This window comes from Zerene cesonia, chromosome Z, assembly GCF_012273895.1.
Source record: "Zerene cesonia ecotype Mississippi chromosome Z, Zerene_cesonia_1.1, whole genome shotgun sequence".
Taxonomy (NCBI): Eukaryota; Metazoa; Arthropoda; class Insecta; order Lepidoptera; family Pieridae; genus Zerene; species Zerene cesonia.
The window spans coordinates 7140013-7158974 of NC_052122.1; the positions used below are offsets into that span (position 1 = coordinate 7140013).

The 18962-nt window shown below is 33.6% G+C and overlaps 1 protein-coding gene across 1 annotated transcript in view; it reads left to right on the forward strand.

Annotated features, from left to right (window-relative positions):
• LOC119835456 (sushi, von Willebrand factor type A, EGF and pentraxin domain-containing protein 1) overlaps positions 1 to 16028 on the forward strand; it is a 43459-nt gene extending 27431 nt beyond the window's left edge. The window contains exons 3-18 of the mRNA XM_038360280.1: positions 65 to 274; positions 1950 to 2045; positions 6739 to 6861; positions 7015 to 7178; positions 7564 to 7690; positions 8384 to 8533; positions 9100 to 9276; positions 9783 to 10081; positions 10693 to 10927; positions 11184 to 11357; positions 11998 to 12177; positions 12795 to 13031; positions 13357 to 13536; positions 13732 to 13917; positions 14162 to 14450; positions 14594 to 16028. Of these exons, the coding sequence (XP_038216208.1) occupies positions 65 to 274; positions 1950 to 2045; positions 6739 to 6861; positions 7015 to 7178; positions 7564 to 7690; positions 8384 to 8533; positions 9100 to 9276; positions 9783 to 10081; positions 10693 to 10927; positions 11184 to 11357; positions 11998 to 12177; positions 12795 to 13031; positions 13357 to 13536; positions 13732 to 13917; positions 14162 to 14450; positions 14594 to 14870 (3104 nt within the window). The 3' untranslated portion in view covers positions 14871 to 16028. The remainder of the gene's footprint in view (positions 1 to 64; positions 275 to 1949; positions 2046 to 6738; positions 6862 to 7014; positions 7179 to 7563; positions 7691 to 8383; positions 8534 to 9099; positions 9277 to 9782; positions 10082 to 10692; positions 10928 to 11183; positions 11358 to 11997; positions 12178 to 12794; positions 13032 to 13356; positions 13537 to 13731; positions 13918 to 14161; positions 14451 to 14593) is intronic.
• Positions 16029 to 18962: the final 2934 nt, after the last annotated feature.

Sequence of the window (18962 nt, forward strand, 5' to 3'; positions counted from 1 at the left end):
TATACACAGTATGCATTTTAAGAGTCTATTGTTTTTTTTTTTTTTGATAAGTAACTTTTTGCAGGGACAAACGTTGCATTCAGAAAGCCTGCTAATCAATCGACAACCGTTCGAGGTGGCCACGCTAGCAACGGGAATGATGGTGAAAAGACCACGGAACATGACGGCAAGCGTTGCACGGAAACCCAGCGCGAAGCATCCCCTTGGTGGCAAGTGGACCTGCTGCGCCACTACGCTGTCAAGGTCGTCAGAGTGACCACCAGAGGATGCTGTGGTAAGCAGTCACGATACTGATAAATCAATTACAGTTATAGTGTAAATTATATAAAAAAACAGCTTAGATGCTTATATAAAAAAAGGCATTATCTTAGTCGTTTGATCAAATCTATCAACAACGTCATTAAAATAAACAACATTAATTAATTCGAAACCTGTTTATTCGTGAAATGTTTTGCAGAGTAAAAAAAGTATTTTTGAGCAGTCTTCTTTTAAATATTCTATACAACTCCATTGCCAATTAAAATAAGATTTAACAATGGAATAAAGACGAATAAAATATAACGATACCATCCTCTAGGTTGGTACATGCAATACAAAGAAGGTTTGTTGACGTTAAAAGCATCATTAGCAGCCTTACATGTAATACAATCCCTTTCTTCGATTGCTCTTAAGAGCGAGCCGTCGACAATTAGAAGAATTGCGAATGTTTATGTACACTTGTTGCTATCAATTGTATAACGAATCGAGTAAATCGCTCTTTCGATAAAAACATTTTTCTCTGCTTTTAAAACGTATAACTCGTGTTATTTCACGACCCAATTTTCGTCTGCTATTTTTTCAAACATAGAAAGAATTGGTCACGATTCATGCAATCTGTTGTGAGCTCGAGCGCCATATGTTGTACCTCTACTTGTAAGGTATCGTCGAATTGAGATTTAGATTGAGTATCTTTTATTTAAATCCTTTTTTCGGCCCATTTTAAGTTTGGTCTACGTTTAAACCTACGTACCATGAAATTAATTTAAAATGCTGCAACAAAGCTCAATAATAGAAACTTTATATCTTAAATAAAGATTTAAAGGTTTTAAAATAAATCTTGTAAAAGGATTGCAAATTTCGTACCGAACGAATGCAAAAACTACTAATCTTAAACCTCCGGGATCAGCAAAACACAAAGTCACAATGTTTTTTAAGATGAAATGAAACTATTTTTATTAGCATGGTACTTGAAAATTGGCATTAAATAAAGAATTGTGACAACTGATAAGGTCAGCTGTTAACAAAGTGCTTTCCGCAATCGAAATAGACTTTCTAATCTTGTTGTATACTAACTGCAGCATACTTATCTTTAGAGCTATTAAGAAGTTATAGAACGCAAAAGCCCCATGCAGTTGAATTTTCAAGTTAATTGAAACAATTTTAACTCTAGTAATATTCATAGATTGTTTTGTCGAATGTACGTGTAATTGGTTGAAACAACTTAAATGAGCAATTTACATGTTACGGCATTTCTTTGGCACATAATTACACGTGGTTTCTCGTGTCTAGAGTGTATTCGTAATTCGTTACAGTCCACAGAATAGTGTCGCAACACTGAACGCAGTGAGTGACCATGCGACACGATATGACATGCGCGGCCGCTGCATACTGTTCAAGTGATCTACCTAATATATTTAAATACATGTTAGCGAAATCATTTGAAATTAATTTCGTTTCATGAATTTCGTCTAATTTTAAAACGCAAGTAGAGTTCCTACAAATAAGGGCTCCAACTTCCCAGAAAATGCGAAGGCATGCGACTGTCAACTAGTCCTCGCCAGCGTCATGGACTGTGGTCCCCTTAGCGAAGAGTATCCCACTTCGCACAGGGTTCAGAATCTCAAATATGGGCATACAAGTTGATGATGATGATGAAGAATACAACTTCTAAAATAATTAAATATTTGCAGGTCACCAACCGCTGCAGGACCTTGAAATCCGCGTTGGAAACAGCAGCACAGACCTTCAGAGGAATCCATTGTGTGCGTGGTTCCCCGGAACTATAGGTAGGTGCATGTTTAACATCATTTAATTTACCTACTCTATTGATCTTAATTTTATATTGAAATGTGGTTAACCTATTAATATTTCATATATGTGTAGGAAATTTGTCAAAATACAAAAAATACAAAATCAAAACTCAGTTGCCTGCTAACTGGTTTTACTCCCAAGAGCATATAGGTGTTTAGAAATAAGAACATATTCAATTGTTAAAATACCGCCTCCATGGTCTAGTGGATAGTGCGTCATTATCTGTGCTTAATCTATGGCAGAGAGACCAAAAACAAAAAGGCAAAAATTTGTCCGGTATTCAACACTATATTCAAAAAAAAGTATTTCAAATAGAAGATATAATTTCTATTTTAATTTAATGTAATCATCAATGTCTCTGGTGGTCTGAAATACGAAGTAAATAAAATACGAAGTTGATGATATGTAATATACATGAAAATACAAAGAAGAAACTACAATAGTTTTTACTAATACGACCGCTTCGAAGACGATAAATCATCCACGTAAAGAATGCGGTCAGAAGACTTATTTATATCAAACAATACATGTATTTGTTTTGACCTAATATACGCTAATAGCTCAAAAATTAAAACATCGATGCTACAATGTGAAAGGTTTCAAGACATTGATGATGTGCCGTAAACAATCGCCATGCTTGTTTGTATGGCTCAATTGTTACTAAATTCGTTCTGGAACCGGAGCACTGATGAAATAAAGTTGGTATGAACTCGATATTTACCCACACTCTATATTATGAGTTGCGATTTTATCCACATTTTTACCATAAAAAGTAATATAACAATAATAGCATAGAATAATTATTCCTTTATGAATAATTATGTATAGTTGTTTCCCTCGCTATGTAATCACAATGTGTTATATCTAATGGAATATTTTAGATATTATTCACATAAATATATTCTTAAGAAATTGACAGTCTGGAACGTTCTATTACAGAATACATATTATATAGTTAATAACGTAAAATTTACTGGACAAACTTTTATTGGTATTTAATAAAAAAAGAACTAATGAACTACAGAGGTTCTCAATTCGTAGCGTAATCTCATTTATATTAAGATTAACACATTTTAAATTCCAAACTTAGAGAATTTGTACCTTTTGTTTATTGCTTTGCTGCATTGTAAAAGTTGAATGTCTAAGGCGTATAAAACACAGAATTATACTTACGCATTGTGTTTGTGATGTAGGTTACTTGGCAATCCTCCAAAGGATAAAAATTATGTAGATACATTTGTCGTTATAACTCCATATTCTATTATTTAACCTTTCTTAAAGATGTTATCAAGACAAACAACAATTAAAACATAGTAGTAGGTACTTCTAGTTCCCTTGAATGAAGACATTTGTAGCTTCCATCAATGAGAAGAAAGTTGAAATCGTGTCGTTATATTCACAGGCTCTCTCAAACGCTTTGGAAACCGGTGTGGAAGCGGGTTAATGATTTGCGTAGTGCATTTTGATATTGTCACACCTTATATTAACACAAGATAATCTTAGTTAATCAGGGTTAATTAAATACCATTGTCAAATTTGCATGTAGAAATAGGCCCATATTTGCATTAGGGAGTGTTAAGGCTTGATAAAAAAGTCCTTACTAATATTATATAAGCATAAGTATATATATTCTGTTTTGTTGTATTTTTTGTCTTTATTTCACGTCATTAAGGAGATAGGAGGCTATAAAATAGACTGCATCAGGGCTATAATAGACCATCTTGTTCCCTTTTATTGACCAAGCATGCAAAACCGTGTCAAACAGGTAGAGTCATTTATTAAGTTCAAATTTACTTCATTTACCCATTAAAGTGATAATTATAGTTGATCACTATTAGTAATGTATATTGTAATAGGCACACAAGATAGCTTATATAGCAAGATAGATAGCTTTTAGAACTAATCCGTAATCGAGAATATTAATCATATATTAATTATTCTAGTTGCATTAATGGACCTTTATAGGAATAGAGACTTCACATTGTATTATTTCTTTTATGTTTTAATTATATATAACTATATATATCGGGCAACAGAGCTGTTGTTCGACTGATGGTAAGCGATTACCACCACCAACACAAACAACATTCGAATGCCTTTGCGATTTCGCTGAACGCTTTTAAGTGGAAAGGAATAAGGAAGGGTTTGACGACTAGACAGTAAGTATGGATCAGCAATATTGAGGAAAACGAAACGGGCCTCCGGCTGCTCGACTCCCATATAAACCACGTCCGCCTAGAAGCCCTTCAGGCTAACATCGAGAGTCATGTTATAACAAAATTTAAATTAGTCTTTCATTGATTTTGCATAACAGAAACTTTTAGTACATTAACGCATTGCGTCTAGCCCTAAAGAATACATATTTATACCACCATTACAACGACAAACTAACACCATGAATAAAACTCCGCGCAGCCGACCGCTCACACGTCAATTATATAATTATAAACAAAATAACTTTGCGTAACCGAATATCTAACTCGTTACACAGACTGGCTAATTAGTCCAAGAACTCTTGGGAATGCCTGAAGTCAAAATAGACAATTAAACATGAAGATTATCAACGATAATAAAAAAATGCAACATCCTCTATACCTAATATTTTATTGCCATAATTTGCAAATGAGATGCGATAAACCGCAACGGTCTGTCGAAATAAACGACACTTAAATTTTAATTTAAATTCATTAAGTCATGTAAACCGACTATTTATATTAAAATTTAATATAAATACATTACATATATATATATATATATATATATATATATATATATATATATATATATATATATATATATATATATATATATATATATATATATATATATATATATATATATATATATATAAAAATATATATATGTATATAGTAAATAGAAAGATAATCAAAAAGAAATGATAACAAAAAATTAAAACCTCATAAAGTGGGCCCGCATTCTTTTCCTCGACCCTACCACTTCATTTCTTTATTCATCGTCAATCCCTAAGGGTTCCATTATCCTTTTGCAAGTACCTCTGCAAGTAGTACATTGGTGATCGCTTGCCATCAGGCGGAACCCAGGCATAAAAAGTAGGTGTATAAAATCGTGAAAGTAAAAATAAACTTGCACTTTCTAGACGATAGCGCTTCGACCCCGCTGATTACGGTTGATGTTTCAAACGATTCTCACAATAATTAATAAAACACTCATTTGTAATGGCGGCTTGAACAATGTTGCCACCAATGTGTAATGTAAGTTTCAGCATCGATATGATTGCTTGTTATATTATCGGCATGCGAAATGCGCCATGGGACGCGAATTGTAGGGGTCAATTTCGATTCTGATCAGTTTGTTTATTATGTGTGACTTGAAAATGTTTATTCAGTAAAATATTTGGACAATACTAAATAATAGCAAATATGGAATAGATACCTAAAACGCTGTATATCATGTAGGTTTAAATGCCATAACCAATAAAAAAGGTAAACATTGGATTGTACATAATAAACGAGAGTAGTAGTCAGTTGGGATAGAAAACCTATCGGATTATATAATATAATATATTTGTGACACGTAGTATCAAGGTTGGCTATTGAATTGTAATCACAAGCAAAACTTAAAGTACATATAAAATGAATATCATTTGTTAGCAAGTTGACTATCTCTGCGGGTAACATCAAAAACTATGCGAAGCCATAATCTGCAATAACCATCATCATTAATTGTCTGTAAGGAAGTGGCATGCCTATTGTAAATTGACCTTGGCTTAGCTGGACGAGTGAATGTCCTAAACGCGCCGCTGGTTTATATCTTACTTATCTTGTCGTTAGTAATAAACTGTTTCAGCGTCAACAACTATTTCAATGTTTTTTGTTTTTTGTAATCGGATACGGAATATCAATTTGTAGGACAAAGTTCCACTTTGATCTCCCACTAGCAAATTCTCATATAACAGTATATCAAATCAAACAAAAACATGATATTCTAATCGCCTTTTACCTGTATAGCTGTTGCAATGCAGCTAACTGCGATTAATGAAAACACACAGGAGAGTTTTTTATTTCCGAAATAAATGTTACTATAAGGTCATACAATTAAAATATATGAATTATATAGCTTTCCGCCCGCGGATTCGCCCGGGACTTCGGTTATATCGCGCGACATGATAAGGAGTAGCCTGTAGTCTTAACCAAAGTCTAAACTTATTGTCAAAATTGGTTAAGTGGTTTAAGTGTGAAAGAATCTTACATGAATTTATGTTTGGCAATTAGGAACTTCCATAAAAACTTTCATCCCCTATTTCAACCCCTTCTACCCTTTTTTTCGCGATAAAAAATATTCTATGTCCTTTCCTAAGTTCAGTACTATCTTCCTACCAAATTTCATCAAAATCGGTTCAGAAGTTTAGGCGTAAAAGCGTAACAGACAGACGGAGTTAGTTTCGCATTTATAATATTAGTAGGGATTAATTAACACTTTAAACACACAAAGTTTAAAGTCAAATGTAAGCAAGAAAGATTAAAAGTTCAATTCTCCCTTGGGATTATTAAAAAAGGACGATACTTACTATAGAATTAGGTAAATTAGAACCTATACCGTCCACTCCTTTTTTGCATATCTAGAATATTCAATTTTCTACAGTTAAGTAATTCAATATTTCTTATTGTTTTACATTTTGTTTCACAGATGAAGGCATAACAAAGACTTTCACATGCGCTCGACCTCTGATAGGCCAGCATGTGTTCCTGCAGCTTGTTGGAGTCGAAGGATCCCTATCATTATGCGAAGTCGAGGTCTTCACTACAGAAGGTTAGAACATTCTTAGTAACAACGTTCGCTATTCAAATATTACAATAATTATATGTTTATTTAATTCACTGTAAATTAACATAAATTAAAAGATAAATGTATATTTTGTGAAACAAATATTTCATCATAAAAATTATGGTTATATTTAAACAGAGTTTTCCAACGACCGTTGCGCACCCGCCGGAGCTTCGGCGGATATCGAATTAGCAGCTTTTTCCAGAAATTGCTATGAATTTAATGTCGCCAAAGGAGCTTCGTTCGATGACGCGAGGAAACAGTGCCAGTCGCATGGAGGTGATTTAATTAACGGCTTTCAGGTCAGTTATGGAGAGCACTTATTTTGCTCTCATGTGTGAGAGAAGATTATAAATTCATTGTTCAGAATAATTATTTTCTTTAATGCAATAACGTTTTTAAATATTTTCACGGGATTTGAATGATATAGCTACATTTAATTTTGAATTGTAATTGCAATATAATTAGCGGAATGTCACTGGGTTCACTTATGTCGTTTGTGTAATTATTTCGTTTGTTAATTAATTATTAATTGACCAACTGAAATGTTTTATTTATTTAATGTAAATATACACGTTTTTCGGGTAATACTTTTTAATCAGGACAAACGTACAAGATATGATATTATGAGTTAGATTATTAAATAAGACAATGTTCTTAAAACTGGATAAATGTTTTTTGATATAGGGAGCCACATCAAGTTATCTCATTCAAGAATTAGAGCGGCGCAAATCACAGCTGAAAACGCAGCTCGTATGGATAGGAGCACAAAAAGAACCCGGTTTGACGTCACGGACTTGGAGATGGGTCGATGGTAAGTTAATCATAAATTAAAAACAAATACTTTTAGAAACCGCTAGAAGATTCATAATAACAAATGAAAATCATCCGAAAGACCAGAACAATAACGGAGCATTAAATCGATTTTCTATTAATATCTATTGAAATTGAAACGTTGTTTGGTAAGTTATTAAGTGTTTTGTAACTGCAAAACTTCGTGTAACAATCGCGCCAATTCTTCTGAATTTTTAAAATCGTAACTGCTTTTAATTTGCGATGCCAATGCTGAACACCTCGGTTCAACTGTGTAGTTCCCATGCGTTTCAATTAAATCATTTTACGAAATATATTTTGTAATTGTTTTATGAATTTTATATTTAATACACAGGAATAAAAAGTCATTAAGGACTATAAATATATTTCCAATAATTATTGGAAAAACCGCAACGTGACTAGTAACGCCTACAACATGTAGGTATAAATTGACCTTATAAGGACTCGTTTTTGATTTATGTCAATGATAATATTATTATTAAGTATTTTACTGTAAAAAATGTTTTTCGTACTAGTAGTATCTAGTAGAATCTTCAAAAGCATGACTAAAATAATTTTATAAAATTTTCGAACTTGTTTCGCTTCGAGTTTTATGCGTTAATTAATTATGCGTTGTATTCAAAGAGATTTTTCTGCTTTCTACTATTTTTTATTCTAAATTTTCTTTGTTCAGGCGAAATAGTGTTGAAGCCAACGTGGGGTAAAGACCAGCCCAACAATTACAACGGGGAACAAAATTGTGCTGTACTGGACGGCGGGCGAGCGTGGCTGTGGAATGACGTGGGCTGCAACCTGGACTACCTTCACTGGATATGCCAGTACCGTGAGTGTCACCTTGATAGGTACATATCTATAATTTCATTCAAATAAGCAAGTGCGAAATTCTGTCCAGCCAAAGTATTGTCACACTGTGTGAACATTGTACAAATAATATGCGATTCTTTATTTTTATCATACAATGCTTTATCTTGTGAATTGTAATTTCTAAAGACATAAATACCAATGTTAAAAAGCACTATAAAAATGAGAGAAAAAGTGAAACCATGGTATACGTATCCACTAGAAATCTCATATACCAATCTCGGAAGGAAAAACTCGAGATTGTGAGAATATCATATTGTTCGCACAGCAAGCAAAGCGAAAGTAAAATACAACTTCTCATTCCTTCGTTGCATGAAGAAATATTGTATAAAAATTATTATACGCGTGTACTGTTTCGTTTGTAACAATAAGGTATAATTGGTATTGTTTATTGTTGTAAAAAAAGGTGCCAGCAGATGCACTACATCTTGTAAATGTTTTTTTAAGCAACATGCATATGCGAAAAGCTAATTGGAGCGCCTTTGCTTACTCATAAATTATTTAGAATGACATTTTGTTTGAAAACAGTACCGCCCTCGTGTGGAAGCCCGGATAAACTATTGAACACCACCATCGAAGGGAACAGTTATAAAGTTGGGGCAGTAATAGGCTACAAGTGCCCCGAAGGTCATATGTTGCTCGGGGACAAAACACGTGAATGTAAAAAGGATGGATTCTGGTCAGGCACAGCGCCTAGTTGTAAATGTAAGTTTACTACTTTATTGTTTAGTTAACTGTGTGGCATTCCACAAAACGTACAACAAAACGTGTTGTATTCCAAAAAAAATTAAAACATAAGTTATATGTTAATTTAGTTGTAAGGTTATTGTAGCAATTAGGTATTTTGGTAGTAGCGTATAACCCTGCTACTCGTATATCCAATAAAAAATGACGAATAATCTCATTGATCATCTATGAACTTTTAGTTTTTTAGGGTGACCTTTAAAACACCTCGGAGCAAAAATGCAGCTTTTAAATCACCTACGGCAATTGAATCATAACACGCAGCCGGAGGCTGTTACTATTTCCAACCACTGCTAGTTTGCTAACACAAACTTACTTATAACCGCCGACTGCACACTGATTTGATGTGCCGTTGAGTGAATTTTGTCGCTTTACTCTATATAAACAGGAAATAACATGAGCAAATATAAACATTCTCAACCGTATTTCAAACAGAACAACATCAATTTTTAACTCTTTACATTCAGATGTGAATTGCGGCGGCTTGACCCCGATTCAAGATGGTGACGTCACATTGGTCGATGGTAGGACGACGCACGGCGCCAAAGCCTTGTACTCTTGCCGAGAAAACTACACCCTTGTTGGCGAGCCTGAGAGACAGTGTGGAGATGAAGGCATATGGGATGGTGAAGCTCCGAAGTGTCTCTTCGATTGGTGTCCCGAACCTCCGCCAGTGGCTGGAGCTATGGTCACCGTTGATGGTCATAAAGCTGGGTCCCTAGCGACCTATTCTTGCCAGAATGGATTCATTCTGTTCGGACAACCGGTATGTTGTATTTGATATAAATATAATCATTTGTTACAACTTTTTTTCACGATATCAGGCAATGATATCCTACCTACGTAATAAATAGGTAAATACCTAAATATCATGCATCCTTAAATAAAATATTATGAATACTTAAAAATTTCCAGCCCACTACGTGCATAAGATTAAGGGGAATATATTGCTTCACTAGACGTTGAGCCGCTTTTTAATGAACGTTTTCGGTACAAAATCTGTCTAAATTGGTCCAGAGTCAAGACTAAGTAATCGTTTTTTATACAAAAATAATGTAATGTAGAATTTATTCAGGTTGTTACGTAGATATGGTGCATATTCATATAGTACTCATAGACGTTTATGTGAAAAAGTTTTCATATCTTTTTACGAAAATTACGTGGACGGAGGAGTGTGAAATGACATTAGGTATATTTGACCCGGTCCATACAGGATAGAAATCGAATATGTTGTATATTGACCTTGGCCCCACTTCTTATTCTTCATTAGCATATTATATACTCTCACTAAAGGGGATGGGGTATAATTACACATATAAATACCGCAATAAATATCAAATATAGGCGTCCTCTACTAAAATATTTTAATTCTTTTAGAGCGTAACCTGTAACCTGGGAGGTGTTTGGACGGGAACCGCACCGTCATGTAAATACGTGGATTGCGGAACACCAGCCCAGATTTATAAAGGATCCTTTAGGCTACTAAATGGGACAACCACGTATGGATCTTTGGCACAATTCAACTGCGAGTCTGATTATTGGTTGGCTGGAGCTGAAATATTGACATGCAATCGGGATGGAAAATGGTCGCATGATATACCTTCTTGTGAACGTACGTACTGATCAATTTATGCTGAAATTTCAAAATCTTTTGTCTAACGGTTTGATTGTGACATTTCAATAGATATCGTGCCTAATATTCCTATTGGAAACGATATAACGTTTCCGATATAAATATATCTCGATTCATGCTCTTTCGACAAAACTTATGTTAATTTGATGAAATATCGTAATCACGTAGTCCTGCTATTTATTTATTTGAATAAAGTATTAACTTTATTATTAAATCGACGATAATATTTTTACAGTTATTACCTGTGCCGACCCAGAAGTACCTGCGGGAGGATATATGGAAGCTTACGATTACAATGTGCATTCTACTATCGATTTCCACTGTGAGAAAGGTCACAAGCTGGTCGGGGAGCAGAGTTTGATTTGTCAACAGGACGGTGAATGGTCCGGTGAATCACCCAAGTGCGAATGTAAGTATGAATAGTTCATCTTGGGTAAAAGGTATTTGATGTTTTTTGTATTGGAGTATTGATATGATTAATATTCTGTGAGCTTAACGCATTTCAGTGTTCCCTCCACTTATTGCGATGACACATACAATATAGGTAGTCGTGTATGCTTTCTAATAACAACTCCGTTCAAACAAACGTTGAACCGCGTTTCAAGTTACCTACTTGTCAATAGAATGATAATGAGTCATAGAAAATCTATCTTATATCAATAAAAATATCGTATCAAAATTTCCATTTTCAGGAAATCCTTGTTTGTAAGAATGTGTGTGTGTTTGTTACTCTTTCGCGCAAAAAGTACTGAACCGATTGCAATGATTTTTGGTACATAGACAGCTGGACAACTGGAATAACACATAGGCTTTTTATCCCGATATTCCTACAGGATACGAACTTACGCGGATGTAACCGCGGCGCGCAGCTAGTCCTCATATAAACGATAACCGTGAACTCATGATGAGAATTTAAGTATACTGGGGCGTAACCAAATATTAATATATACAGTAACTATATGAATGCCTAAAATTTTTTAACAACTAAGCTAACTAAGTGACTAACAGCATATCAAAAATGTATTAAAATCTTTATATTATACTTCCAGACGTGGACTGTGGCAAGCTACCACCCCTCCCATATGGGTCCGCAGAACTTCTCAACGGCACCACGCACTTGGGAAGCATCATTCAATACTCTTGCACCACTAATTATAGATTGGTGGGGCCGGTGAGACGGGTCTGCACGGACACTTACCAGTGGAGTGATTCGTCGCCGCGGTGTGAAGGCAAGTAGTAAAGAAAATGCTTTGGTAGAAAATGCCTGTGTCAAAGAACATGATAAAAATATCATATATTATCACATATATATTAGCATTACCGGGGTCAAAGTGAGATCGTTGTTAAATTTAATAACAATAAGTTTGAATTAACAATAAGAACATAGAATACAGCTTATGTAATTTTTACCTCTATTCATATTATATAAGTATGTATAACTAACTATATTATGTATATACGAAGTACGTACGTACGTAAGAGATTTACACTTATACAAGACGATACGTCTTTGCTCGATTTAAAGAATAAGCTGAAGTTCGTAATCAAATAGAAAAAAAAACGTCTAAGTGAAATCACAGAGGCACTACTTACCTCTGTGAATGTTCATGGTCGGTGGTGATAGCGCCGGCATCAGGCTAATCAACAGCTCAGTTTCCCGCTATGACATAAAAAAATCTAAGTACAAAACAGACAAGTAGCATAGATCGTGAAAACATAGATAACATTTGTTGAATATAATTGCATATCAACTCAAACGTATTAGCATTATCATCAAGGTAGTCATAAATCATCTAAAGCGCGATGATGGACCAAATAATTAATCAAGATTATTCTCCTTTGACAGAAATCCGATGCCCAGAACCAATTGTAACAGAAAACAGTATAGTCTCGGTGACGGGTAACGACCGAATGCATGGACGTACGTTGATTCGCACATCAGTCAGCACGAATAATGGGCAGACGTATCGCATTGGAGCTTTAGTGAAGTACCGATGCGAAAGGGGATACAAGGTGGTGGGCGAAAGCCTTTCTACGTGTGAAGATAACGGCCAGTGGAGCGGCGTCACGCCACGGTGCCAATGTAAATATCATGTTATATTTATTTGAAATATTATTTATCCTTTCAACGTATTTAATCAAACAGTTTATTAGTTTAAACTAGCATACTGAAGTTTGCGGTAGTGTCTGTAATTTTATTATTATTTTAATGTTTTTTTTTGTAAGATATTTAAAACGTATCTGCATTCAGACCTTTTTCTCTTTATAAACGTGTAGTTTTCGTAAGAAAGTTTTGTTTGTTTTTATCTATGTATAGAAATATTCACTGAACTGGTTTAGCTTGTTTTCAAAAAGCAAGATAATCGTTACTGAGAAAGTTTGTTATAAATATTGTTATTTTTGTACAGATGTGGATTGCGGCAATCCTGGGCGGCTTCAGAACGGCAAAGTCACTCTCGCCACAAACGCTACATACTACGGCGCCGCGGCCCTTTACGAATGCGAGGAACACTGGCAGCTGGATGGAGTCTCAAGAAGACTGTGCCAGGATAACGGCACATGGAGTTCTGAAACTCCTATTTGTAAAGGTAAAAAATAATGTGCTGGTTACAAATTTAATGAAGGATCCTAAACGTAAATTGAGCATTAAAGATATGAAATAATTCACAATTTTAGAATTTCTATAATAATTCATCCGCCTGATAGTTGACATAGGTACTTAATTCAATTTAAAAAATACCAACCAGTTCCGTTATTAATTGAAGTTCATTTAATAATTTTAGAGATCACATGCACCGATCCATCAATCCAAATAAAGGGAAGCACGGGATTGCTTGTGGTAACTTCCACTCTGAGTGTCGGTGGGGAGGCGCATTACCGCTGCGAAAGAGGTTACAGCTTGAGAGGAAATCAGACGAGAACTTGTCTGCCAAAGGGACAGTGGGGTGGAGCTCCACCTGTTTGCATACGTGAGTATTCTGTATTGAACGGTACCTTTTTCAAATTCTCAATTAGTAGAAGTGAAATAAAATCATCGATATTGATAGAAAGATAATGAATGAGGTATTGAAAACAGCGTTAAAAATATTCCTTGAAAACAGCTAATGCATAGAAAATTTACATCATAGAATGTTACCTCATTCGTGAAATGTATGCCGCAATATATCATTATTTAATGATCAATATATATTCATATAAGATTATTCGTTGCAGCTATCGATTGTAAATCACCTGGGAATATGGAGAATGGTCGCATAATAATATCCAACAGCTCTACATTGTTTGGAAGTTCAATAGAGTACCATTGCCTTCCACAATATCACAGAGTTGGACCATTTCTGCGCAAATGTTTAGATGACGGGAAGTGGTCAGGAGATGAGCCGCGATGCGAATTGGCAAAGAACGAGGCGGCCGAGAGCGGCACGCTGCCACTGAGTGTAGGCGTCGGTTGCGGAGTTGTTCTGTTCCTGCTTATGCTATTAGGAGTTGTCTATTTACGACTGTAAGTATTCATTGTAACACACATGCGTAAGTAGTATTATACTTAATTATTCTAATTAATTTAAGATTTGTCTTGCAACAAGTGTTTTTTTCTTTTGTTTCTATAAAACATGGCCTATATACCGATTTATCACTTTCATACAGGCGGAAAGCTACCCCAGTCAAAAACACAGAAAATATAGAAGGCGCTGAAAGAAAGGAAGACCAAAACGCTGCTGTTATGAGTTATGCCACTTTACATGATACTAACGGAAGACATATATATGACCACGTGACTGATAATCTCTACGACTCACCCTACAGTGAAAGCTTGGCCGAAAATTCTGCATATGGTCGAAGGAGCGACACAGACAGCGCGTACGAACCTGAACCGACAGGCCCAAATGCCGTAGTCACAATCAATGGAGTCGCGGTCCGCTAAACCTTATGTAGTGTAGTGTTTTAAACGAACAGTGCTATAAATGATTGTACTATTTACGGTAACCGAGTGTTTAGAAAGAATATTCAAGTCGCTTTTTTGTTAACAGTGACTTGTGTCATGTTCTTAGTCACTTGTTAATGTCTAACACATCGATCGTGTTTGTGGATAACTGGAAATTTACAATATTTGCTCTTGAGAAGATCTAAATGGTTACCATATGTGTAAAAGTTTTGTCTTCATGAAACCATTCTTTAACAGAAGAAGAAATACACCATTATTAAATTGTTAATTCTATTGCCAGCTTGTTATATCGGAAATATGAATTGTTACTATTGTATTCTAATCACCAACCTTTACTAGGTAAATAACCAAAGATGTAAAAAAAGAGTTGGAAATTGTATGAAATACGTGTTTATAATTTATCAATTAAGAAATTAAGATATTTACAAATGTATGACGAGCTTATGTTAGCTATATGAGCTTTTTAAATTAAATGGCAATATTCTCATGACAAAACGCATTTGTCTGTAGAATGTATCTTAGTATTCTTTGTGTATTGGCCGTATTAACTGTCTCTTAGGATTGTAGAATTCATCATTCTTACTTGCTACATTGCAGTTTATATATTTTATGTAGTCATTATTTCACTGCCCTCATACGTTTATTATCGTGTCTTATTTACAAAACCATTTTCATGCTAGATATATTATTAGTATAGTACATTAATTTTATTGATTAGTTTTATTATAAGTAAAATAAGTTTTATATGTATATTTATTTGTGAATAATCGTAGATGACGTACTTAGATATATTAATTTGATGCCAAAATAATTTTCCACTGCTTATTCCTTTAATAACAGTTTGTAAAAAGAAATGTGGGCTATTTTTTGTTCCTTAGTTATTTGTAAAAAAGTTATTATAAAATATAAATTCTGACCAGCATTTACCGGAATATTATACATTTCACCTAAGTAATTAACGCAAATTGATACCAGCTGGGCAAGCCTTGTTCTTTAAAAGTATATTTTCGTTAATCTTATAATAAATTTGAAAACTGTATGATGTGGTAATGTGATTTTTATAATAATTTGTAATTATAGGCTAAATTTTTGGTGTACGTGTTGTTATTTTTGCATTAAAAGCCAATATAAAATAAACGAATAATGAATTCATTTAAACAACCTCGAATTGCTAACTCTTCTGAAATACGACGATGTGAATAAGAAGGCAATACTAAAAATAACGTTATCTCTAAACTGAAACAAAGATTGTTATTGGAATGTAAAAATAAACTTATATAGTTTATACTTATAATTCAACTGAATAAAACTCATAACGTTATGTACATGAAATAACTAGCTGTTAAATTAAAAAAATAAGAGAGAGAAACAACTAACTTCGCCCGCAGCTTCGCCCGCGCGGTTCTAATAAATTTACATGTTACAAACTTTCATCCCCTATTGTATGCCCTTGGGGATAGAAATTATCAAAAATCCTTTCTTAGCGGATGCCTACGCCATCTGCATGCCAAATTTCAGCCCGATCCGTCCAGTGGTTTGAGGTGTGCGTTGATAAATCATTGTCAGTCAGTCCTTTAAATTTTATATGTGTAGATAACATATAATTACATTGTGATTTCACACGCACTTCAAACACGGTATCGGTTGAGTTGAAAATAAATTTTTAAAATTTATTTATTTTTTTACTTCTAAAATAGAGTGAAACTACGCTGCGTCCAACTATCAGCAATGTATTTTGTTATCCAAAGTAGTCTTTATAGAAAACCATACTAAATACTATAAAACGCTTAAGACTCTAAATAAATATTATAATTTATCTAAGTTAGGAATTCCCCTATATATTTAGATAGGTAAACTCTCACGTTAAATGTCCCATTTCCCCAGTCGTTCATAATTTCAAATAAAGTACTGAAAATATTAAGTAGCTACTTACTAAGTGAACTTAGAATGAACATTAAGATTTTTAACTACCATAACGAGTATGTACCATGCTTTTAGATTATGGATATTATTCGATAGTGCAGAGTATAGCTAATCCTCATGTTATCATTCCATTATTGCACCAGATAAATAAACGAATGTTCAAAATTAAACTATAAGCACTGGCCTTACGTAACATATAAATATTAATATCAATAACGGCTTTATTAATTGCAATTTTTTATTCCGAATATTCATTAACATTTCTCGTGTCTTGTCTCCCTTCTTAACTTGACTAACACATCCAGTGCGAAATACATTTTCACATGTACGTTTTTCGTGCTTTTAAAAACTGGTAGGCTGTACCTGTAAATAGTGTTCGTCTGTATGCCACTGCAATGCATATCTGGACTTATATCATTTTGTGAAAAGCAAAGGTATTAATAATTAATAATAAAATCTTAATTTTATTAAGTCCTTTTGAAATATTTTATTTTATGACGGATATATTATGTGGGGCTTATTTATATATAATAGTGATTAAATAAAAGGCGGTGTGAGTAGATTAAATAATATAATAATTCGTTAATTTAAGGAAGTATGTCGTATGCCTAATATAAGATTTGGAAGAGTTTGGAGTAGTATTCTATTGTTATATATATTTTATTGGTTCTTTAGAATTATACATGAATTATAGTAACTATAATATACATTCTAGTTTTAGTATATAATTATAGCTTAATTTATTATATAAACGATCAATGAGATAATATGCAATAAAATGAAATTCTAAAACTTTCTACATAGCCTTATAATACATCGATGCAAATTCATTTTTCTTTACAATAAATTGCAATATTTATTGATGTCCCGAAAACAAGATGATATGATTAATGTTGTTTACTAATATTATTGTTATTGAAAGATATACACAATGCTATTACTATATTAATATGAATGTTAATATAAAATGTTACTATTATATACTACATAAATACAAAATACTTATATAAATTTCAATCATATTGTAACAAACTACATCCACTTAAAGTTTTGTCTACCCAATGAAGTAGAATATGTATTATAATTATTAGCTTTCCCACTTGTTTCAAATGTGTATTATGTAAAAAGGCACCTCAACATTCACCAATCATGCTTAGAATTATCTGAAATAACCACCTCTATTGAATAATAGGAATTTTTAATCATGATTTATCATCATAATTTACAAACGGTCTTGTATCTCGATAGTTACTTTATATAAAGAAATAAATCTTTACTACAAAAAAAGTCACCGACGACACTGGGCGGTGGAACCCAGATTGTATAATGGGTAAAAACCTAATGACAAAAATTTCCTATGAAACAAAAAAATAATCTCGCCTATCGGTTGAAATATTATTGCTAATCTTTCGAACCTCCGTCTCTATCTCTCGTCTTAATAAAAATACACAAAATTGCTAGAGATATAAAATGGAACATTAAACATTTATAATTGTAATGCTCATAGAAACAATTTTTTCCTACAAATATATGCATAGTACAAATATTTAGGTCGATTCACTTACATAGTAAATTCTCACGGTACGACAGCAGAAAACAAGTGGGCTAGCTGTACAACTAGATAAGTACGTCTTGGTTCAAGAAGTTGTATAAAATGGCAGTATTCAGTTTCACATAAGGCAATCTACATAAATTACGATTATACTCAAGTCAGATTATCTCTCTTCACGCAAGTGTTATAGCCTACTGGAGGAACCCACCTTTAGAATTGTAGTTACAACTTTAGTGTGGGGTATATTATAAGTTCACTCGACAATCTGGTACGTTATAAACTTATATAATTATCTACTGAATTTGCATAACCAATACAAATTTAAGGCACGACGATGCCCGATCAAAGTGATCCATATTTATTACTATAAAGCAAAAAACCGATATTGTCTACGACGCTTATTTAGAATGAAATTACTTTCGCTATTTTCCATCAATTCGCAATCATCAGGAAATTAAAATTGTTTCACATCACACGTCCACTATAGTTTATTAAACACACAAAACACAAAAAATGCACATATCCAAACTTCACCTAAAATAAATATGTAACGGAATAACCAACAACAAAACGAAAGGAAAATAAATAAACAAAAA